The sequence below is a fragment of the Echinops telfairi genome, unplaced genomic scaffold (assembly GCF_000313985.2).
Source record: "Echinops telfairi isolate 266 unplaced genomic scaffold, ASM31398v2 ScPeMD7_7468;HRSCAF=8506_0, whole genome shotgun sequence".
Classification (NCBI taxonomy): domain Eukaryota; kingdom Metazoa; phylum Chordata; class Mammalia; order Afrosoricida; family Tenrecidae; genus Echinops; species Echinops telfairi.
In genome coordinates, this window is record NW_022111369.1 from 14,656,349 (window position 1) to 14,681,616 (window position 25,268).

A 25,268-nucleotide genomic window follows, 5' to 3' on the forward strand; every position below is an offset into this window, starting at 1 on the left:
CCATTACTTTCTTATCCTCTGTGGCAGGCCGGAGGAAAGACGGTCCACAGTGTCTACTGTGTCTGCTGCTCCCTCTTTGTGGTGGCACAAAGCACTCATCACCCTGAACCCCAAAGAGAGTAGGCTCAATAGGAAATTGTGTTTTACGTGTGAGGTTAGGCATTGTGAAAAGGTCTGCATATTCATTTTCTCTAAGGTTGTTGAATTTGCTTTTGACACCCACATACATCTTGGTGTATCTTATGTTCTTTTCATCTTTGTTGGCAGTAATGAGCTCCTGAAGCCAAAATTGTTTGTCTCTGGGTGGTCAACATGATTGGCTGCCAACCAAATGGGTAGAGGTTGGAATCCACCCTGGAACACCACTGGAGAAAGGCTGGTGATCTACTTCTGAAAACCAGCCATTGAAAACCCAGTGGAGCACATTTCTACTCTAGTACACCAGGAACCAGAATCAATTGGAAGGCAACAGACCTGTGTCTATCTATGCAAGAGAGGCAGGACGAACAATCCTGAGGATAAAAAATGAGACCGGTAGTTCCAGGGGAACATGGGTGAGGAGGGGGCAAGGAAGGGGAGTGGGGAGCCAGCAAACTCAGAGATAAGGGAACAACAAGAAATCTAAAATTGATAGCGAGGAGGGTGTATAATGCCTGGTGGGGCTTGATCAAGTGCAATGTATCTGAGAGGAAACACTGAGGGACAAATGGAGGGTGAGCATGACAGTGAGATAGAAGGAAGGTGAAAGGAAATAGAGGAAAGAAGTAGGAGGCAAAAGCTATTTATAGAGGTATAGCTATAGGCATGTATATATGTAAATACATTTATAACAGGGGTCCTCCAACTTTTTAAACAGGAGGCCAGTTCACTGTCCCTCAGACCATTGGAGGGTCGGACTATAGTTTAAAAAACAAACAAACCAAAACTATGAACAAATTCCTATGCACACTGTACATAGCTTATTTTGAAGTGAAAAAACAAAATGGGGCAAAAACACCCGGCAGGCTGGATAAATGTCCTCTGTGGGCTGCATGTGGCCCACAGGCCATAGTTTGAGGACCCCTGATTTATAATGAAAGGGATAGAGACCAATGTACATATATCTATATTTTAAGTACAATGATAGCAGAAGGACTTTGGGCCTCTACTCAAGGTCTCCCTTAACACAAGAACACTTTGTTCTGATAACCTGGCACTCTTTGATACTCACCTTCCTGACACAATCGCCGAAGACATAATGGGTGCATAAGCAAATGTGGTGAGGAGAGCAGCTGGTACTTGGCTTTCAAAAGATATAAGGTCTGGGGTCTTAAAGGCTTGAAGGCAAACAAGCAGCAATGTAGCAGGGAAGCAAATATGCTCACATGGAAGAAACAAAGTAGTCTGTGTGATCATGAGGTATCCACGGGATCAGGTATCATGTATCAAAAGATCCAAAACAACTATATCTATGCGAACGAGGAGGGTGGGAGTGGAGACCCAAAGCCCATCTGCAGACAATTGGATACCAACACCCCCCGCCGCCAAAAAAGGGTTATAAGGAAGGGATGATTCAACGAAGGTGTAGTATAGTACCGATGAATCACACATCATTCCTCTAGTTCCTGAATACTTCCTTCCGCCGCCCCCCACTATCATGACCCAGTTCTACCTTAGAAGTTTGGCAAACTGGAGAACACACATTGGTGCAGATAAGAGCTCTGGGCACATGGAATTCAGGAAAGATAAACCCCTCAGGAACAGTAGTGGGCGCAGCACTATCATGAAGGTAGAGGGTTGGCCATGGAGGGGAAGGGTGAGAAACCTGGAATCCATCACAGGATTGGATATATTGTCCCCCTCCCCCCAAAGGGGATGAATAACAGAAATGTGGGCGAAGGGAGACAATGGACAGTGTAAGATATGAAAATAATAATAACAATATATAATTGATCAAGGATTCACAAGGGTGGGAGGGTGGGTGTGGGAGGGGAAAAAGAGGAGCTTATACCAAGGGCTCAAGTAGAAAATACTTTGGAAATGATGATGGAAATGTATGTACAAATATGCTGGGTACAATTGATGTATGGAATGTTATAAAAGCTGTTAGAGCCCCCAATAAAATGATTAAAAGAATAATTGAAGGCAATAGTATTTCTTTTCTACTATCGGGGTCACCAGGAATCAGAATCAATTAGAAGGCAATAGTATTTTTTTTTCTTTTTGCATTCTAAAACCGTGATCATCAACTGTGGAGTTGTCAACATAATTCATAGCTAAGGTAATAAATTATCATTAACAACAACAACAACAACAAACTCGTGGCTGTCAAGATGACTCTGCTTTGCAGGGACCCTACAGGACAGCATAGAACTGCCCAACTGGGTTTTGCAGGCTGTCATCTTTCTGGAGGTAGGTGGTCTGTTCTTTCTCCCAGGGAGTGACTGGTGGCCTTGAACCTCCACTTTGTTTCAAGGAAATGGCTCATGTAGTTAGGAAGGCTGGCAGGTCCCAAGTCAGGTCGCAGGCTGGAGACTTCTCCAGATTCACTATTTGCTAAAATCGAGGCCCATCTGTTGTTGTGAACTTTTGTATAAAAAGTAAATGATGTTTTTTAAGGTACAATAGTCTTGTATACATTTTTTTTGCTTGGATACTTATGATATTAACACTTTTACTTTGTTTATGCTATCTTTCAGTGTTTATCTGCTGAAGAAATCTTCTTCCTTCATGGCTTTTCAAACTCTACCCAGATCACCAGCTCGACCTTCCCTACCATCTGTCCAGCAGTCTTACAGCAACTGAGCCTTCACCCTTGTGAGGCGAGGCTGAAGCACCAAACAAAACCAGGTCTTTCAGAAGGTATGCTGGGTTACTTTTTCCCCTCCTAGTTGATTGAAAATTTTATTGCTCAGATTGAAGTGAAGTTAGCATGCCTCTTTTTCTGCTTTTAACTAGTTGATATAGATTAAGCAAACAAACAAACAAACAAACAAACTAATTGTCATCTAGTTGATTGAGACTCAGATTGACCTTGTAGGACAGGAGGGCAGTTTCTGAGACTCTAAGTCTTTACTATGGGAGTGGAGAGCTTCATGGTTTCAAATTGCTGACCAATGTGTAACCATGAAGTTACCAGAATTTCTGGTTACAAATATTTATATTCTGAAAGTATTTGGTATAAGAACGATCAGAAACCATTGGAGCTTTATAAATTATGCCCTTTCTCATTTGAAGAGTCAAAATTATATTTGGAACCCCTTAGAAACATAAATAAAATTTAATTCGTGATTTTAAATACTGTATACATGATGGTGTCCATATTGGATTGCACATTAAACATTTGGCCCATAATTGATCATTTAATCTATATTAACCTTTTCTTATCATATATTTAAAATTATTTATAATTATCAGTTAGTTGGTCAGGGAATGACATACTGGTAGATTAAATCTTAAAGCATTGAATTGCTTCAATTTTCATAATTTAAAGAAAATCCCTAAAATTATTAAGTGTAATTTTTAAGGTGTAATTTGCTGTTGTTAGGGGCCATCAATCTGATCCTGACCCATAGCAACCCACTACACAACAGAATGAAACACATGCTCATTTCCTTAGATTTTAATGCCTTTACAGTAAGTCATTAAAATATAAGAAAACAAGCCTGTGTTTGGTATAAAGTTCATATGTACATAAACCTGGAGAAGTCTACTTTTCACAATGAAATAAACCAGTTGTTGTTTAGGGGGTCTGTTTGCTAGTTATGCACGTTTGCATGCGTGTGTCCTGAAATGATCTTAACTCACATGGATATTTCATTTATCATGTTTTCATTGAATTACATGGCAAGCAATCTCCTATGCATTGTGTATTCATTAAGGAATAAGAAGAAATTCCTTCTGCTTTGAGGATTTACAGTGTAGCAGAGAAGAGAGACAATAAACGTTGTAACAAACAAGTAAATGCTAATAGAGCTCCAGAGTGCTAGAAGGAGGTGGGGCTTAGCATGGCTTTAGACAGGTCAAAGAGCGCCTCTCTGCTGACATAGCATTTGAGCAGCATTCTGATTGAGGAAGAGGAGAATGGCAGGAACATTCTCGGCCGAGGGAAAGCTACAAGATCCTGGCCTGGTGCAGGCGCAGGGCTCTCATGGTACCTGGTACACATGTTCCCCACTAGGCGAGCATGAGCAACTCCCTCTGAGTTAGAGCGACCCTGGGCATCACCTGGGAAGGTTCTCTCGGGTCACAGTGAATGTTTTCGTACAAGCAGTTTTGTTGGAACCTCATTTTTTTTTGTGATGGGCAAGTAGCTCGGTGAAATTTTGTTTCCTGCTTGGGGAAAATGCCTCAGAAACTGTTGTGACATTGAAGATAGCTTACAAAGACAGTGCTATGGGAAAACCTCAAGGGTACGAGCGTTTTTCTCATTTCAAAAAAAGGTGAAATATTGATTGCTGACAAACCTCATTCTGGATGTCTATTAACTGCCCGAACGGAAGAAAATGTTGGAGTTTGTTCCACGAGGCCAGACTGTTAATCCAGCTTTCTGCTTTAAAGGTTCTGAAAAGATTGCATAACAGTGTATGACCAAAAAGAAAAAAAAGGCCTGATTGGTGGCAGATGGGGGGGCTGCTTTTGCCACCACAGCAATGCACCTGCCCACGCAGCCATCTCAGTATGCCCGATTTTGGCAAAGAACAGCTTGCTTCTCTTGCCCCACACATCTTACTCATCTGATCTTTCTTGTGTGAATTCTTTTTGTTTCCAAGAATGAAGAGGGACATGAAAGGACAGCGATTTAATGACGTAGAATGGGCGAAGAAAAAAACACGAGGGAGGTTCTGTTAGCCATCCAAATCAATGAGTTTGAAAATGTTTCCAAGAATGGAATTGCACATTTGACAAATGTATTAAGTGTAATGGAGAGTAATTTGAAGGTGATAATGTTGTTCTGTAAAAGAAGAAAAAGAAAAAGTTTTATTCCATTTGGGGGGGGCGGTGCGGAGGAGCAAGCCCTCCTAAGCTTAGGAATGGGCTTGGTCTGGGTATGAAAAGCCAGCAGGCCTGTGTCTGGACAGAATGGGCGGGAGCGATGGTGCGGGGAGGTGATCTCTAGAGTGTGGGAAGGGTTAACTGGATTTTATTCTAAATGTGGTGTGAAGCTACTCTAGGTTTTGATTTGTGTAAGGGTTCTCTAGATATGCTTTGAAGAGTGGATTTTAATAGGGCATGGGTCAGGTGCAAAGACATTGGTCAAGAAGTTTTTGCCAAGGTTTAGGCTAGACATGTTAGTGAGTTAGATTGAGATGGGAGGGAGTGACCTGGGAGATGTGATCAGGCACAGGGTAGATTTTTGGAGGTAGTGCTGACATCGCCTCTAGATTGGATTGGAGGAAGGAGGGATACGTCAAGGTCTGAGCAAGAGAAAGCGGGTAGATGGTTTCTGAGATAGAGAAGACCGGAGAGGAGCGCTTTGCTGGTTAGGAAGGAGAAGGGGAAGACCAAGAGCATCATGCTGGATACAACCCAGTCAGTGGTTGACGTAGATACATAAGTGGGGTCCAGTGGGGGGTAGTACATGTACACATTTGGAGCGCAGATGAGAGATTGAGGCTGGATAGTTGTCATCCCAGAGATGGTATGGAAAAGTTCTGCACTGAGCAAGTTCATTGAATGGAATAATAGATAAAGTTTTGATGAGACTATAAATAAAGAAGCAAAGGGAGATGTCAGGAAAGGAAGGGGCCACTTTACACACTTTTAGATTCCTTTGTATATATGAATATACATATACATACATATATACGTATACATACAGGAAAATAATAACAATGATATTAGTCAGCACCAATTATGCATTTTTAATATACCAGACACTCTTCCAAATACTTTACATGTATGAGACTCTAAAAGTTTGTTGAAAAATGGAATTGCAAGATAATAAAAAAGGATTCTTCCATGAGCTTTCTGGAGCCCCCTTGTATTAACTTCATACAACTCAATGAGTTAAGAAACCAAGGCACATCGATGTTAAGGTCATTTGCTCCAAATTGCACAACTTGTAGATAGTAGAACCAAGCTCCAAAGGAGGCACTCTCAATTTCAGATTGCGTGTTCTCCTGTATATTCCTTATTCATATGTGCAGAGAAGGAAAATCACCAAGGACAAATATGATAAATATAAGTATCAAGTTTGGTGAATGGAATTACTTTCCAGGCTAGTGGTTTAAGAAAATATTTTTCCAGTGTGTGTATTAAATGAGAATATGTTGAGATTTCTACAACTCTATTTAATTATGATACCTTTTATATTAAAACCTCAACTTAGCAACTGGTGACACATATTAACGTTTGCTAATAACCAAAGACAGTGAAAACATAGATTCTGACATCAACTACCTGTGTCCAAACACAGCTCGTCATTTCCTAGCCATGTGGGGCATGCGACTTGACCTCTTCCTGTCTGGGATGTCTCACACAGCATGGCTGGAACAGTAGTTCCTTTCTCACGGGTGGACACGTCAGGTTGCTCATAAGGCTGACATATTAATTGTAACAATGGCCTCAAACATACCCAGACAGTACCGGGCAGTGAATCTTTCGGTCAATTATAAACAAGATTGCAATGAGTGGAAGTCGACTCACAGCAACTAACAACAACAAATAAAAGTTTCTTAATATGATTAGATGACTGGGTTCTCGTAGTGCACCTAAGGCATTTTGTCACTCAGAGTCTTTTAAATAAATACAATATATCTAACATGTACATAATTCTGAGTTCAGGAAGTGGGGCTTAAGAAAAAGCAGCTGGACTCTGTACTGGTTAATTATTGATGCTCAAACTGGGTTTTATCCCTGTGTGCCCAATTTACTCAGGAACTAAATGCGACTTAAGAGGTGGAACTAGGTGGGATTTAGGCAGTGGAAACACAGAACTGATAAGCAGGAAATGATAGAGAGAATTCTAGGGTCAACACTGCAAAGTCCTAAAATGGGAATGTCAACAACTCTAAGTGTAATACCAGTAAGACGCCAGTATTTGGACAGAAGACCCGGCGGCATTCTTAGGTTGGTGTTGCCTCGTGTGGTGCCTCGTGTGTCTCTCCTCCTCCATGGGGCTGCCCCACAAACAGGCCACCGCAAATCCTCGGAAGTGTTCATTATTCATGCTGATTCCTAAATAAGAGGTGATAGAGGCAGTTGCAAATAGCTTAAATATAATATTTCTTACATTATATGAATGACAGCAAAGTCAGTTTGAAAACCTTTTCTACAGTGAATCACAATTTGTAGTGACTTTAAAATTTCTCTTTTTGTTTAATAACTTTTTATTATCAAAAAGATATCGACATAAGTTCACAAATACGAATTACTACAACACTGTAGGTAAAACACCAGAATATTTGACATCAGCAACTATAAAACATCAACAGACAAAAATTATAGCATCTGCCAGTCATGTTGTGCAAATGAAACCCCATGATTCCAAGCATCGTTGTAATTGGGTCATAATGACAGCTCTGACCAAAGTACATTAGAAGGCGCACAAAGCAAATTAGCATGGCGTGCATGCCTTACAGGTGTATTTAAATGTAAGCTGAGCTTATGAAAAATATTTTGTCATTATCATTCATACAGGGATATTTTTATAAAACTGACACATTTCTTTTAAAACACTTCACAAAACTTTTGTGAATTCCTCTGTATACCATACCTCACTGCCTCTAACAGTGACTTCTAGTGTTCTCTCCACCCAGTGGCATCACCAAGGGGGCCTGATAAAGGCAGAAGTGGCTCTTAGAAGCGATCCAAGACTTATTTACTGTCCCTGTGTTTCAGATACCTCCGTGTAAAATATGGATGTTAATACTACCTTCCTTATAGAACGAGTGAGATGATCAAATAGCTAGTATATTGAAGTGCCTAAAACAGTGCCTGGCATAGAGCAGGCAAAACACACTTTTTTTTGTGTGTGTGTGTGTTCTTATGATAAATGTGTTAATAATATTATTTCATGTCTCAACCCACATAAACCTATTTTTCTCCATATGAATATGATTTTTTGAAATAATTAAATGCACTGGATATTTTGGTATAAGTACTGATTTAATACTCAATTTTGAGTCCATTCATGGCAACTGAAAATCAAAATCAAAACCATCTGAAAGAATCATGGTACACAGGTTTTAGGAATACCTTGATGTTTCAGTGGAAAGATAGAGCAGTCTTATGTCACAGGCACCTTAGATTCTATGATTATGGAGTTACCTTTCAGATGTGTGTAACTCACATTGATGTCGGCAAAAAATTGATAATAAATTAAGTTCTCAAGGTTGCCTAGCCTTTTCTTAATAAGAAGACACAAAATAGTATTTAATTAAAAATATGTATAATAATAATATAATTTGATACTTATTCTGAGATATTTTCCAATTCCCCAATACAGCTAATGATATAAATAAATGCAAGCTTCCGAGAGATAAAGACTGCTTATAGGCAAGATACTGGATGTGGGAATAAAGCCCAGGTATCCTGACTGCTGGTCAGTGGTTCTTTACACTGTATAACAACTAAATGAACTATATTCATATCATGGTGCACTTACTATTAAAAAACTCCAAAAAAACTAACATTAAAGAAAAAAACCATTTTATTGGGACATAATCCAGATACCATACCATTCGATAGTTCAGTCATATCAAGAAATGTACAATTGCTATTCACTATATATTGCTCTTTAAAAATAGTTTAATTCTTTCTACTCATTTGTTATTTAAAAAAAATGCTGTGAAAATATCATCCAAACCAAATTCTCTACCACTGAGTCAGTGCTGATTCATCGTGCCCCTACAGAACAGGACAGGATTGTACATCGAAACAGGAGTAGAAAGTCTCCTCTTGCTCCTGCAAAGGGGCAGGTGGGTTTGAACTATTGACTTTGTGGCTCGCAGTCCAATGCCTAAGCCACGACTCCACCTGAACTCCTTATGAAAATATAGCTAGCATCATATTTGCATTTTCTTGCATCTAAAATTTAGCGATCATGTGGTGCTGTCATCACTGATGCCTTTTGCTAGTTTTCGTCTTCATGAACAAAACGCTTTGAACAAGAATTAAACAAGAAACCACATGTAGGTCCCCAATGGGGGACAATGAGGGGTTGAAAACCCTACTAGAAAGTTAGAGACTGGGTAGCATTGTTCCCGTGAAAAGGTCCTGATAAACACAGGGCAGGTGGACTGCAGGACGACTTTGTAGGGTAGGGTCAGGAGTTTGGAACTGATAGGAAGGTGTCAGGAGACGATAAAGACTCGGTCAGTGGTGAGATCACTGTGGGGTTTCATCGTAACAGTTGTCTGTGCTTTTCATTGGGCACTTAGCATATGCTACTCTGTGTTGGTGTATGGGTATCCCAGCAGCTCCTCAATCATAAACTCCTCGTCAGGAACTATAGATTAGTTCCATCCTGTGTTTTATGAGCACTTGCTATGTTTATTTGTAGGCAGACTCTCTCAGATAAGAATAATGGCGAGCAACTTGGTATTCATGAAGTACAATTCGGGCTAAAGTGTTCCCAGTTTTGCTGAGTCCCTTGGGCTTGTGTTTGCAGTAAGATCACCTGCACGGAAGTCATAATGCATGTTGCTGAAAAGCAAGGGCACTGGAGCCAGAAATCCCGGATTCAAAGTCCAGCTGTCTATGCGATCCCATTTGAACTCCAGAGGCTCTGATTTCCTCAAGTGTAGGAAGGAGGGAAAAAAATAATTCCTACTTCTTAAAGTTTTTTTGTGTGGATCAAATGCATTAATACCCATGAATTATGTACCCAAATCCCTGGCAAACACTCACTGTGTGTTAGATATCGCTGGATAGTCCATGATTAGGTGGTATTGTTAAGTGACTTTAATTTTGAAAACATTTCCAGGGCATTTTAAAGCAGTGGGAATGCAGAGTCAGATTTCTGATCTTTCATATTGTACTTTGTGCCCAGTGTGCAGGGCCATAGGCAAAACCACAGAGTTATTGCACAATCCCAGAGGCCACATTGGACCTCAGCCTGCACTGTTCTATAGGCAGATGTCCAAGAGTCAAACAGTCGGTGCCATTTGCATGCCCATCGCATCCTTACAGCAACCCCTCTATGAGAACGAGGGAGTACCCGAGGGGTGCAAATAATGAATGTACTTGTCTGTTAACCAGAGGACTTGAAGCTCAAGATTATCTCTCATTTCCACAGAAGAAAGACCTGCCAACCGACTTCTGAAAAATCAGCCGTTGAAAATCCGTTGAAGCACATTCTACTTTAACACACCTGGTGTCGACATTAGTTGGTATCCACCTGATGGCAGCGAGTGAACGCAGGCATTCATGATCATGAGGGGCAAACTGAGCTCCAAGGCCACCGGCCCTACATAGCACTTGCTGTCAACCTTAGGATAGCAACCTTTATTGACTAGCTATTGAGTGCCAGGTTCAGGGAATAGAGAGGTAAAAGGGTTCCTCTGTCACCAGGGCGCCCTCTCCCTTAGCTTGGGCCTGACAGTTTGAGCTGCTGCTTCCTCCCCCCACATACTCACTTCTGGCGTGTTCAGTGCCTGGGGCTGAGGTCTCAACTCCGGACTAAGCAGCTGCCCCCCCCCCCTCCAGGAAGTGCTGTACGCTGGTGCCTGCAGAGAAGTAATTATGACAAGCTTAGTGTAAGCAGCTCTGGTCCACTTAAAGATGACTCATCCTTCCCCATCTTTACCTGCACCTTCCAAACATCATGCCAGATGGTAGGAAGTGGCACTGTCTCTATATTCCTCTGTAGACAGAGCTTTAAACCAGTCCTTGAGCTCAGATGACTAGGTAGGTGAATACAGTTTGGAACCTGTGGCCAAAGATTGCTTGTCAAGAGTCTAGATTTTTCTCCAAGGTCTCTTTTAGTTATCATGTTCTTTGATTCCACAGTGATGATTAAGATTGATTAAAGCACAGGCATTTTTTGCGATGCTTTTATTATGCAATATTCATAGTCCTCCTTTACTTTATGATTTTCATATAGAAGACTGTTGTTTTGAGGAAGACTTGTGTCAAGTTTAATGAACAATAAGGATTAATTTGCCTCATTTGTGCTGACTGAGGTCTATTCTATTTTTCTTCCCGGCACAGTTTGGGGCTATGGATTCCTGTCAGTGACAATTATTAATCTGGCATCTCTCCTCGGATTGGTTTTGACGCCATTTATAAAGAAACCTTATTTCCCTAAAGTTTTGACCTATTTTGTGGGACTGGCTATTGGGACCTTGTTTTCAAATGCGATTTTTCAACTTATTCCAGAGGTAAGGATGTTAGTTTGTGTGAATAATAATAATAATAATAATAACTTTTTTTCTGTCTAAACGTTTGAGTACATTTCCAGCCTCCATAATTGTCATAGCATTTTATGATCTGGTTTATAGTGTTTTGAGTAAGAGAATGCTGAATCAGCGCACACATAAAAGCTTGTCCCAAGCTGCTGTCGAAGCCAGCGGTAGAGACAAAACTAACATTCTAGCAGGCCAGCCGCAGTACGTGCTCAGACCACACTGGGCCACCACCGAGAGCCTTAAAACTTTATTCTGCTTTGCATTTGGCACATTTAATTTGTCCACACACGGTTCTTTACTCTTTATTTATTTCCTGAAGACAATGCAACGTCAATTTTGCTGATACTACACCACAAGAATCGCCTCTTGAATGGATGGCAGCTCTGAAAGGCTGGAGAATCGATTGAAGAATGATTGAGACACCTCTTCTTGTCCTTTCTTGCCTTTATTGGGGGTGGGTGGCGAATAATCAATTCAGGTCCAAAAAATAAACAGTAACTCGGTTTTATGTTTGCTTTGATAAAAACACATTAATGATCTGACATTGACTGCAGTCCACTGTTCAACTAATTAGCAAATCACATGTGCGTTTTATTCAAAATCTGTGCTGTGGCCTTCTCAGGGAGGAACGGAACCAGGAAGGCAAGTGGGTGAGATGCAGAGAAAGGGAAAGACGCTGCTGAGGAGAAGGGACATTGAGAGGAGGGAGCCTCTGAGGGGGACGATACCTGGTCATACTGGTGGAGACAATCTGTTCAGCCACGAACCTTATCTCCCTGCTCCCACATGCACCCACACATGGAGACACTTCCCCATGAACCAGGAGAAAATAGAATGTCAAAATGGGAGCCAACCTCATCTCACAGGTTTTAGAAAATTACAAATGCAATGTCGTTCAGTCTTCCTAGCTGGCTACTAGAGTGGCAGGGCCACTGCTTAGGTCATGCAGAAAGGACCAAGAAGAGCATTTACATCAAGAAGAGAAATTCAAGTCATGGGGGTTAGGTGACTTGTTTATAATCATGTCATTATCCAGTAATAAAGATAGGGGCTATCACACATATTTTCTGATATAAAACATGTAGTCTGTACAATGTACTTATGCATCTACTGCATTTAATATAATTCATGTATCCAATCACATATGTGTAAGTGTGTCTATCTCACATGGGATGTGTGGGCCACTTAAACTGATGCCATTCGTAGGCTGGAAAGCCTACCGTTATTATTTTGAGGCTGATTTTGTTGCAAATGTCTATCAGGAAAATGAGAACCCCGTTCAAAAGCATTTGTGGATGTGCTTTTGCCTTTCTATGATAATTAAGGAATCATAGATGTGATCAGAGAATTACATAAATACCAACAAATCCACGCTCTACAATAGTTCTCACATTTCCATGCAGAATTCCTTCTCTTCTTTTGGCAAAAGTTGTTCCTTTGTCTTGTTTCACTTTATTTCATAAATTATGTTTAATAGAAGAAGGTTTCAAAAAATTCATGGAAAAACTAAATGAAAAGATAATGAGAGTTTTCCACCAATGTTTTGAAGCTTTCTGATATATGTAGTAGATATTTTTATGCCATTTTGCACTGCACTGGTATCTGGCCACAGGAACCTAGATTGCTGCCTTAAGGGGAGCCTTAGAATGTGTGGGACAGTGGATAGCAGTGGCTAGTCACATATTTCTCTCTCCTCTACTCAGTTATATTAGGTCTAGTCTCCTTGTCCATGAGGGACATCTTGTCTCTTTATAACCTCAAACTCCATCTCTAGCCCATTTGCCCGTATAAAAATGGATGAGTTCCTTTGTATAGTGTGTGTGTGTGTGTGTGTGTGTGAGATATCAATCCAGTCTCTCTTTTTCATTCTTGAGTGCCATCCTTTATCGCTTTAGGACTTACCAGGATCAACTAGATATAAGAGGACCTGTCTTGGGAAAACAGTAATCCAAATGGCTTGTCATATTTATGTAAAAATACCGATCCTGGAAATGATAGGCCAATACATTATTTTTAGAGAAAGTGAGTCCTTTACATCTTATTTATCTTCATTGCCTAGATCGAATCCCATCTTCTGAAGATGGGAATCAGTGCTGTTTCTTTGCTGTTGCAAGTCTGGTTTTTAATGCGACATTCCTCTAGGTGTCATCCCTAGGGAACTAGAAGACCCTTTCCTTGCATTTTCATTGTGAATTAGGTGAAGGTGTACAGAACAGATCAACAATTTTACAGTCTTTCATACACATTTTGCTTCAAGTCATCATTGCAGTGCCCTCACTATAGCGACCACCACGTATTCTACTTCTGTCCTGTGTTACCCTGTTTCATCCTCCTCCTTTCCTAACCCTGTGCACTTGGCAGGAAGTCCTTTTGTGGCTTAGTTTCATGAGACGTTCTCTGTTTGTAGGGCTCCCGGCTCTTCCTTCCAATCTTCACATTTCAGAGTTGTTGCTTTGTGGTTCTGGCAAGGAAACGTAATATACTAGGATGTGAGGATGGCTGAGGGCTTTGGTAAAAGTGTTCACCGAGAACATACGGTATTGCTTTCCAGTGATCGAATGAAGTTTTTGACTGGTTTTACTGGAATTCCCATTGTTTCTTTCCGTAGGCATTTGGATTCAATCCCAAAGTTGACAACTATGTTGAAAAAGCAGCTGCTGTGTTTGGTGGGTTTTACATATTTTTCTTTGTTGAGAGAATGCTGAAGATGTTACTGAAGACATATGGTCAAGTAAGTAGACTTCACGTTTGAAATTGTACAAACAAGAGTGACTTTGTGTAGGTACCTAGAGGGCCAGATTTTAGTCTAGACTATGTGAACGGTACAGTTATTTGATTTGTGAGTTGGAGGAGGAAGAAATGACTCAATAGATGAGCGGGCATCAAAAACTGTGTGGACCAATGGAATGTAAAACCTATGTAAGCTTTGGAAACCTTCCTAACTCATAACAAAAGTTTTTTTTTGAGAAGGAAAAAAAATATTCCACTTTAAAAAAAAGAGTGAGATTTTCCCATGAACTTTTGGAATCCTCCTTGAGCTGACAAATATAAGAAAATTATTTGACTACAGTATAGATCTTGACAAGTATTTAATGTCAAATGAAAGATATGCATAATCTTTATTCTTTCCTATATTTAGCCTAATAAGAAAGAGGAATCAACAGAGACTAAGTGATAATATGCTCAAAAGAAGAGAAATTTCATAAATATAAAAAGGTGGCATATATAGAATAAGCATAGCACTTTCCTCACAAATAAAAAGGAGTAAATTCTACTATATTATCTCTGCCAATCATCTGTTATTTTTTCTTTCTATAACCCTTGCTTTCTTTTCCTCCCATGTAGAATGATCATACTCACTTCGCAAATGATGACTTTGGTCCTGCTCAAGAAAAAAATCATCAACCCAAAGCATTACCTGCCATCAATGGTGTGACATGCTATGCAAACCCTGCTGTCACAGAGCCTAATGGACACATCCATTTTGATAATGTCAATGTAGTATCGCTACAGGTATGTTGATTTCATTTTTGCTTAACTGTACTACATGTTCTGTACTGTGGAAAGCCCACTGCCATTGAGTACACTTCTGACTTGTAACGACTATAGGAAAGAGTAGAACTGCTCCTTTGGATTTTCAGAAATTGCAAATCTTTATGGGAGGAGACAGCTCCTTCTTTCTCCCATGGAGTGTCCGGTGGGTTTGAAGTGCTCACCTTTTGGTTAATAGCCAAACACTCAAACCATTACCACACCAGGCTTTCTATACCATATAAAATGCTGCAAATGCAGTCAAAGCAATATTATATATATAGTATATATATGATTTATTATTGGATATTTGGGGTACCCCGTATATACTTGTGTATAAGCTGAGTTTTTCAGTACATTTTTAATTCAGTTTTGATGGTAAAATCAGGTGCCTTGGCTGATATTCAGGTTGGATTATACTAGAGTATATACGATAAATGGCATAAAATGGGCATAATTCTCTTCTTTCCCCCTGGCATGTATACTTTAAACAAGTGAAATAAGCAAGAAATTGTGTCTCTCTGGGCCTGGAGCTTCACTACTTTCTCAGAATGCTTAACTATGGAAGAATATCTCAAAATTATGCAATGCTTTGTAGCAGAATTCACTCATAGCGTTTCTCATCTGTGGCAATTCTTTCGACATTCAAAGCCAAAGAATCCCTTTAGGTGATTTTGAAACTTCAAGAAGAAAGGAGATTTTCAAGCCACCTAAACTGTGCCCATTAACAGATTTAGAATTTATATTCCCATCTTCAAAATTATTTTAATAGATGCATTTCTTTCCCACAGCAAATGCAATCTATCACTTAATATGCTTGGAGGAGACCTGGTGACTCACTAGTTCAAACACTTGGGTGCTAACCAAAAGTTTGGTGATTTCCAACTATCAGCTGCCATTCCACAGAACGTATTTGTCCCAGTCTGCTTCCATAAAGATCACAGCCTTGGAAATCTTATTCGATCTTCTAGGGTCCTTATGAATCGGAGTCAAGTTGAGGGTAATGGGTTTGATTTTTTTGAGTTTAATATGCTAGTCATTTAATTATTTTACTTCATATTTTAATGACAGCTTAAAGTAGGAATTATTTTCTCCATAGTAGACCTAGTTTGGTGCTGTGGTAGAAATCAAACTCAAATTATTTATCAAACATAGACTTATTAGAAGGATCCTGAGTGTCTGATGGAAACAGCAGACTGAAATAGCAAGAGCCACACAATCAACACTGCTATTGAGACCGGGTCTCCTCTTGTCTCAAGAACTTACCTTCCTTCTTTCTCTCACTGTGGACCACTCCCTCCATCAGCAGAAACAGGACTAATAGCAACTCCTGAGATTTAGGTTGTACGTGTTCTCTCCCTGGAAAAACAGGAACAGACCCACTCAGTACTAACCCAGAAATTCCTTCGAAAGACTTTTCCTGACCAAAGACGATTCATAAATGTTTAGAAGATTGGGTCCCTTTTATGACTCTCAGAAGAGTCTCCTTCCCACTGCCGTAGAGTTGATGCTGACTCCTAGCGGCCCCCCAGGACTGGGTAGAATGGTTGCTTTGGGGGTTCTGAGGTTGCGCATCTTTGCCTGAGCAGAGAGCCCCATCCTCCATCTGCGGTTCACAGACAAACACGTGGCCCCCAAAGCATCAGGCGCCTTACACATGGAGCAGAGGTGTGGTTACTTAAAAAGTGATACTGGGATGAGAGTGTCTTTGGTGTCTACAACAAGGCCCATTTAACAGATGGAAAAAAAAAAGAAACTTTAAATTTCAAATTGCTTCTCCAAGGCCACTGGCCGCTGCTTTTGTAAATGAAAGAACTATATGTTATTGAAGTAAACAATACAAAAGAGAAAAAAAAACCATGTAAACTCAAAAGGAAAGCTAGCTTTTAGGGAAAAAAGCTGAAAAGAAGTTATTACAATTAATGATTGTGACTTGGGTTTCTTTCTGTAAAGAAAATTTAAGTGGTCATATAATTCTTCACAATTGATTAAGGAATTACTTTTTTTATAAAATCCTAAATGATACTTTCAGTCAATAGTGTGAAAAAATGTAGAAATGTTCAAATGAATAATTTTAGCTATGGTTTTTAAAAATAATCATCATGTATTAAAGACTTGAGATGAATTGCTTCTTTTGATCGACATAATTCATGAGGGAGAACTACAGTTATAATTAGGAGGTTGTGGGTTGGAGAGTTTAAATTGTCAACCCAAGGACACATCATTTCTAAGTAGTGACGCTTAGCTTTATACCAAAGTCATCTGATGTGTGTAGCCCGTGCCCTTAGATACTTTGCTGTACTATTTTCTACATGTTACTGTTCTATTAGAAACAAATCATGGCATTCATTAACATGGTAAATATTTATTTGGTTAATGTTGAAGAAAACTTGGTCAAAGGACATTGTTTTCCGATGCTATAACTTAATGCAACAGCATAGTGAGATGCAAATAAAAAATTGTCCTTGAATTGTATAACAAGATTCTCATCTCCTTATGCACAATTTTATAAAATAATAGATAATGGAAAAATTATGGTTAAATTTGCTGACTAGTGACTCAAGGAGTGCTAATCAATTGTGTTGCCGATTTAAACATTAATGAATAACTCTTCAGATTCTAGATTTGCTATGGCGAGAAGACATGTTTGCAGTCTAGCTAAGCATCATGACAAAAGATGAATGCGTGTCAACCTAGAATCCATTCTTACTCCACTTCTAGCAGTAGTGCTAGAGTCTAGGCTTTTATTATTGCATTCAATAAATATTTATTGTTGTTGTTAGGTGTCATCAAGCAAGTGCATGCACAACTGAACAAAACACTGCCCCGCCCCGCGCCATCCTCACCATTGGTGGCAGTCACAATGTCATCCATCACATGGACGGTCTTCCTCTCTTTCACCGACCCTCTGTTTTACCAAGCACAATTTCCCTCTTCAGCGACTGGTCTTTCCAGATAAGGTGTCCAATGCAAATATTTTTTGAGTACCTGCTCTATGCTGACTTTGTCCTTGGCACTGAGAACTCAGAAGCAAACACTATGGATCTTTGGTATATCCAGCAGATACAGACAATAGAAAACGTGAGACACGAAACTACCAGGTAGCAATAACTAATTCCATGAACATAAAACAAGGTGAGGATGACATGCAGAGGTTTTGTTTTGCGTTTTGTTTTTCGGCTGGTGATTCAGCAAAGGTTTCTCAAAGGGCCAGCAGAGACTTGAGTGGTGAGAAAAGATCAGTCATGTAAACTCACTGCCACCTAGTGGATTCAGACTCATAGCAACCCTGAAGGACTGAGCAGATAGGCCCTGGCGTGTTTCTGAACCTGGGAACCTTTATGGGGGTAGGAAGCCTCATCTTTCTCTCGTGGAGTAGCTAGTGGGTTTGAACTGCTGTGCCTAATGGTTTGTACCCAATTCCTAACCTCCTACGCCACCCGGGTGCCTTCCTCCAGTTATTGCCACTAGGTAAGGCTTTATACCGCACCCTGTGCCTTGTTCTTTTCTCCCTGTTATTTGTGAAGCTGGGAGGTCTCTATCCGTTGCCCTTTGCGCCTTGCCCCCAAGCCCACACCTTTAGAAAGATGGTCTTGAATCCTCAAACATAAAGTTCTCTCTCTCCCCTCTCCCCTCTCTCCTCTCTCTTTTCCCCTCTCCCTCTCTCTCCTCTGTTTGGGACATCTGTTACTTCTTTATGACCACTAGAGGGACCATCTGGCTCATTTTTTTCCCCCAGCGGTGAAAGACCTGTCTCTTGTTTTCTAAATGAAATCCCCGTGTTTGCATTTAAGAATTCCATTTAGAAACATAATCTAATAAAAATAAAGTGACATGCTTATTTTCCTAGTAAGAGAGGTTGACTTGGGAATTTTACTCTTTAATATTGAGGTATAGCGAAGTGGAATTAAGTTGCATAATTTGGGGAGAATTACTTGGTTAGTGACAGATATGAAGTGATAAATCCACAATATAAAGATAACATGTTTGAAGAGCTTGGGTCCCTATGATAATCGAACAGATTTTAAATATACTTCATTTATTCAGTAAGTTGTCATACAGTAGTTAATTTTACATTTGACAGTGTTCTCGGCTTTGGGGCCGAAAAAGACATTTCTGCTTTTCCAAAACATAAACGAAATATGCCATGTTTTTCAGAGAAATTGGAAAGTAATTATTATTTTTTACAAAAATGAAATAAAAAAAACTTGTTGGGAAGCCTTTTGTGGGGTTAATTCTCTCTACCCCCACTACTCCCATGTGGTTGGGGTCTTTGATACCTTCCTGTATGCGAGAAGGGAGGAGCAGATTTCTATTTTGTCGAGTGAGATGGTAGGTGAAGCGACAGGAGAACTACTTGGCCCGCTTCTCTACGGTACAGTGACTCTCAATAGTGGGTCGCTGAGGTTTGATCCTCCCAAGAGAAAATAAATACCCAGTCATCATCAGCAAGGGTGGCTGCCTTGTTGCACTGGCTTGGGACTGGGGATCTGGAGTTTGACTTTTTCTCTAAAGAGTTGCAATGGTTTTCTTTCATTTTTTTAAAACGTAGGCCTACTATTTGTGGGGTTATTTGACACCTGCAGTTCTTGAGCACGTTTGCAATGTGCTCGTCTTCCCCATCCCCTTCCGTTCCCTTTCATTTTTCTAGAGCCGCTCCTTTTCCCGTGTCTGTCTGCAGGCGCAGGTCTTTTATACTGTCTTTCTCTTGATTTCACCCCTTGTCAATTTAGGCGGGTCTCATTTCTCTCTATCTCCTAAAAGAAATACCCCTTTGCGGCCACTTCGCTCTTAGTGCATTTCGTACTTGTGGTGTTCTGTAGCTTTCTTTTGGGCCTGTGGCCTTATAGCTTTTTTTAATTCCTTTATTTTAGGGAATTTCAGTGGGGAGTAGCAATAAATACGTGTCTCCACTTTGCTATATTTCACCATAAGATTATTTGACATTTTAAATCCTCTCATTTATGAACATCAAAATACTTAAAAACAAATAAATGATTTCACCTTATGCTGTTCATTAACAAGTGATTTTAAACTAGAGAAGAAATAAAATTATATGAGGAGTGGCTTTTATTTATTTTAGATCATTTTATTGGGGGCTTGTACAACTCATCACAATCCATATATACATCCACTGTGTCAAGCACATTTGTACATTTGTTGCCATCATCATTCTCAAAACATTTGCTTTCTACTTGAGCCCTTGGTATCAGCTCCTCATTTCCCCCCTCCCTGCCTGCTCTTCCCTTCCTCATGAGCCCTTGATAATTTATAAATTATTATTTTGTCATATCTTACACTGTCTGATGTCTCCTTTCACCCACTTTTCTGTTGTCCATCCCCCACAGAGGAGGTCACATGTAGATCCTTGTAATCAGTTCCCCCTTTCTTACCCACCTTCCTTCCACCCTCCTGGTATCACCTCTCTCACCACTGATCCTGAAGGGATCATCCGCCCTAAATTCCCTGTGTTTCCAGTTCCTATCTGTACCAGTGTACATCCTCTGGTCTAGCCAGATTTTTAAGCTAGAATTGGGATCATGATGGTGGGGAGGAAGCATTTAAGAACTAGAGGAAAGTTGTATGTTTCATCGTTGCTACACTGCACCCTGACTGGCTCATCTCCTCCCCGCGACCTGAGAAGTGGCTTTTATTGATCTTGATTGATTAGTGCATATAGAAAAGCTTGTTTAACTGAAGGCAGACCTGGTAGCCAGATAAACATGTAGAGGAATTCTGGGTATGTCTTGACTTTTTGGTTGTTGCTAAAATATCCTCAACACTGTTGGTGTCATGGGTTGCACATTGGACTGCTAACTGCAAGGTCAGCAGTTTGAAACCACCAGGGCCTCCACTGGAGAAAGAGGAGGCTTTCTACTCCCATAAAGAATTACAGTTTCAGAAACCCTCAGGGGCAGTTCTACTCTGCCCTTTAGGTTCCTATGAGTTGGAATAAACTGTATGTCAGTGAGCTTCCCGCCCTTCCCCCCTCCCCGCCCCGCGGCCATTCTGCCAGGCTCTAGTCTGTACATTTGTCTCATGAAAATGGGTGCTTGAATCCACCATGAATTCAGCTTATCATTTCATTATAATCACCGTGTTTTCATTCATCGTTAGTTAACACCTTTCATATTTTCAAGTGTAGTTCTTCTGAACTCTTTCCTCACCTCACAAAATTCTCACTCCTGCTTTTCCTACTGAGGGAGGAGACCGATCATTATTAGGGATCTGTGTCAGCTTTGCTGTCTCTCTTCCTGGAAAGTGTTCTTGGTCCTCGTCGTTCTTTTCTGTCTTCCCTTCCGTTTCAGAAGAACTTGGGTTCTCTCTCTTTTCTGGGCTCAGTGTCTGCAAGCATGTTCCTCTTCCGCACACTGTCTTGTAGTTATCCTGGGCATCCCTGACTCTGTGTTTCTCCCTGTGTCTACAAGCTGGCTTAAGTATTTGTTTTTCCGACCTGGACATTCCTAAACTTCTTTTTAAATCATCCCCATCCCTACATTGTCTAGCTTGTCCAAAGACTGGCTAACACTAAACTGTGCATAGACATGATCTTAAGTGCGTTACGCTTACTAATTCATTTAATCCCATAGCAACAACCCTTGGATGCATGGACAATGATTATCTCCATTGCAGAGATGAGGGAAGTGATACACCAAGAAGTAACTTACCCAACACCACACGGGAACTGAGTAAGACTTAGCCTGGGCATTCCGGCTCCCGGGGCCATGCTGACGACAGTTATATTACACTACCTATTCTTCCCACGTGCTCCCTCGCCTCTATGTTCTTCCCCTGCCATCTGAATACCTGCCCAGATACTTACTGATACATTATTTTAAAAACATTAGCCTATTTTCCAAAAATTCTTCCTGGAATGACATACATGATTTTTCTAAGCACCCTGTTATATTTCTAATGCTCATTCTTCTTTTATTTTCCCAAACCCTGGGGGATTTTTGTATTTTAGCCAACTTGCAAAGTTAAAATGTAGGAATATAAAGGCAGATATTTTATTTGAATACATCCCCTCCCATTTAAGATTTTCATCAGGTTGTTTCAGTTGTGTACTACTACCTGATTCCCCTGACATTTAGCTGACACTTTTCTAGTATTTTCCTGAAATTTCCTTCCATCGTGGCAGGAGCTCTGGGTGGAGGAAGAAGCTAGGACTTTGGAGAAACAAAAGCTATTGTTCATGTCATAACAATCAAACATGCTAATTGTGTGACTTTAGGAAAATTAAATCACATCCATGAGCCTTTGTTTGCTCAGATGTTAAATGAAGAGTGAAAATCCATCCTTCCTGAATTTTTGTGAAAATTAATTTAATTTGGGTCAAGTACATACTATTGTGTCTGACACATTGTAAGCATGTGATGAATATTAATGACTCTTTTTGCAAAAAAATTACCAAATTTCTTTTCTCTTTTAAAATTTTATTCTAGTGACCTCACTGGATGCTTAAACAGTGTTTAGACTTTCATTTCTCTGAGGATAACCTTCAAATCCATAGGCTTCCTTATGCTCATCATGCTTAAAAAAAGGATTTTTAAGCTATTAAACAGAAAAGGCTTTTGTACCTGTTTGTATATTTTCCCAATATTTTAGAATAGTATAGTGAAAGAATAAATACAATAGAATTTCATGCTTTCTCATCTTTTTGATATGCCCTTCCTCCTTTGAAAACCATTCCCCTACTTTTCCAAGAAATGACAACGTAATCTTTAATGCGTGTGGGCCATTTGGTAATAAAGACAATCTTCTAACGTAAATACCTGCAAGCCTGCCATTTACCATCTGCCAATAGACTGAGAGAACTTGAAACGTTTGCTCTCAGTCAATGGAACAGAACTGGAAAGCCCAATTCCGTTTGCCATTTAAATGATGATATCATCAGTCTTGCACCACCAATTCTTTTAACAGTTAGCTATTCAACTATGCTCCCAGTACAGCCAACTGGATCTGTCACAACTGGACACGGTCAGTTCATCTGAAAGGCCATTGAAATACTAAAGTATTAATGATGTATAAATTTATTGTCATACATAATTAAAATAATCAAAACAACTGAATACATTGAAATAACTGGGTCTCATCAAATCTCTTAAAATTGAACACCAGGTTGCCGTTACTGCTGTGGTTTTTAAAATCTGATTTTGGAAATATTATTGAGATTATCCAGATGAAAATTGCATGTCATAAAATGTGAACGTGGTCGTTGGAGTGATGGGCGAGCACAGTGAGGAAGATCGCGTCACCGGAGTCAAATCTAAAACCGCGCTCTTGCGAGCTGCCCAAGGACCTGGCCGCAAAGGCGAGCCCTCCTTTCAGAATGACTTCTGCTGTTCTTAGATGGAAATGTGCCCCAAAACTTCGTATAGGAATCCAGTAAGAGGAGAAACTTAAGACTGACCTGTTTTGACTCTTTAAATCAGTTAATTGATAAATATGAACAAGGTGGATATTTTTGTGGGAGCTTATAATTTTAAATCCAGTGTTATGTGCTTTTAGACCTATGCAAACATAATTTCAATATTGGGAAACTTTGAGTTATGGGATAGAAATCGAAGCAAATGAGGCCTTTCTTTCCCACTTGTGGATCACCTTGCTCATATATAATTTATGTTGAGTAAAGAAATACCTTAAAGACATCAGTCAGGACTTAATCAAAGAAATTCTGACTGACTTCTCTCCCACATTTTGATTACCGAAGGATCTTTAAAATGCCATTTTCAGTGCCTCACTTGAAGTGGACAGAAGGCTTTTGTAAGACTGAGTAACACTCCCAAAACTAATTGGTTACTAACTTGTTTTACAGAAACACCAGGAAAGGGAGAAAAGAGAGAGTTTGTTTTCTGTTGGTAGTAAAGAAGAAGGAACGTTGAACTTGATAAAAGTTTGAATTAGTATGGATGACTCTTGGCTAGAATTGGTCTGCGGGGGTTTAGAAAGAAGCCAAGAGTGACGAAAAATGATGCTGAGTATCTGAGCTGGGTTAGTTATCTGGGGGAATATGGAAGTGATAGTAGAAATGAGGGAATCATGGGGTACAGCGATTAAATTCTAAGTGAATATTTTGATTGAGGCAAAACTGAATGCGGAAACGTACACAAATGGCATTATATATATGCCTCTGTGGATTTTTCAAAGTATATACTATATTTCAAAGTATATGGTCTATTTTTTCAAAGAATATAGCCCACACTTCTGAGGTTTCCTTTGTGTCTCCTCCCCGTCCCCCCCACTCCCAGTGATTATGTCCTTTCCCCCCAAAGGTTAACTAGCACTACGAATTATCACAGCGTCGTCGCATAGTTTTCCCAGAAAGGACTTGGGTCAGGTTTCATTCACTCGTCATTTGGCTTGTGAGGTTCATCGATGCTGCTGCCTCTAGTAGTAGTTCCCCCATTTCCCTTGCTTTATAGCCACTCATTGTATGGCCATATCTCATCAGTGTCATCAAGAATTTCATTCAACCATAGCGATTCATATTTCCTTTAACATGATTTACCTATGTACTCCCAAACAATAAATTATTCTGCAGTTCTGAGCCTTTTCAAAAACTATTATAGTGGGCCTTTTATTCTGCAACTTACTTTTTTGGGGTCCATATTTTAGTCCTTGCAGTTGACATCGTTTATATTACCTGCATGGATTTACGATGTGTTTATCCATTTCCCTGGATAATGATACTTGATTTCTTTCCAGCTTTTTACTATTACCAACAGTGCTGCCATTGACACTCTGCTCTTCGTGCTGGTTCAGCGTGCGCTGAGGCTGAGGTATCGTGGGTAGACCCAGTTTTGTGTAGAATGCCCAGGGCATAGGAGGATATTAAGCATTTATGGCTCCTGGTGTACAATCTGTCAGGAGCACCATTTGGGTCATTAATAACAACTAAAAAGCACCCATTACTTTGACATTTCTAAATGCCTCTGGGTAAGTTGTAATTTCAGTTCCGAATCATCGATCTAGAGCTTTTCTTAACTGGAGTTCTGTGAGACGAAAAAACTTCACAGACAGCAACTTAAATGACTGATTTCTCTCTTCTTCAATGGGTCCTATATTGCCATTTAGCATAGACAGAAGATTAACTAATTAATTTTGTGTAATGTATATTGTAAGGACTTTGGAACAATTGTTTACTGAACTTCTGGTGAGAAAGGTGGGGATTTATAGCTGGAACTATGAGAAGGGGTCATAAAGTAGTTACAGATGTAATTTTACCAACACATTTCTATCCAAACGATTAAATTCATTTATACTTTCTTCATTTACATTTTCTCCATGAATATGAAACGGTATTTTTTTGTGATTTGCTTTTTATGTTTCTGATTACCAGGAAAGTTATAACATCTGTTTATATAATGAGTGGTCACAAGTTTGCTTTTATTCATTTCTTGTTAT

The 25,268-nt window shown here is 39.9% G+C and overlaps 1 protein-coding gene across 1 annotated transcript in view; it reads left to right on the forward strand.

Annotated features, from left to right (window-relative positions):
- Positions 1-25,268, forward strand: part of SLC39A8 (solute carrier family 39 member 8) — a gene marked incomplete at its 5' end in the record, with an annotated part of 78,423 nt that overhangs the window by 23,885 nt on the left and 29,270 nt on the right. Inside the window, 4 exons of the mRNA XM_004703286.2 lie at positions 2,679-2,841; positions 11,134-11,303; positions 13,939-14,061; positions 14,676-14,843. Coding sequence (XP_004703343.2) covers positions 2,679-2,841; positions 11,134-11,303; positions 13,939-14,061; positions 14,676-14,843 — 624 coding nt within the window. The remainder of the gene's footprint in view (positions 1-2,678; positions 2,842-11,133; positions 11,304-13,938; positions 14,062-14,675; positions 14,844-25,268) is intronic.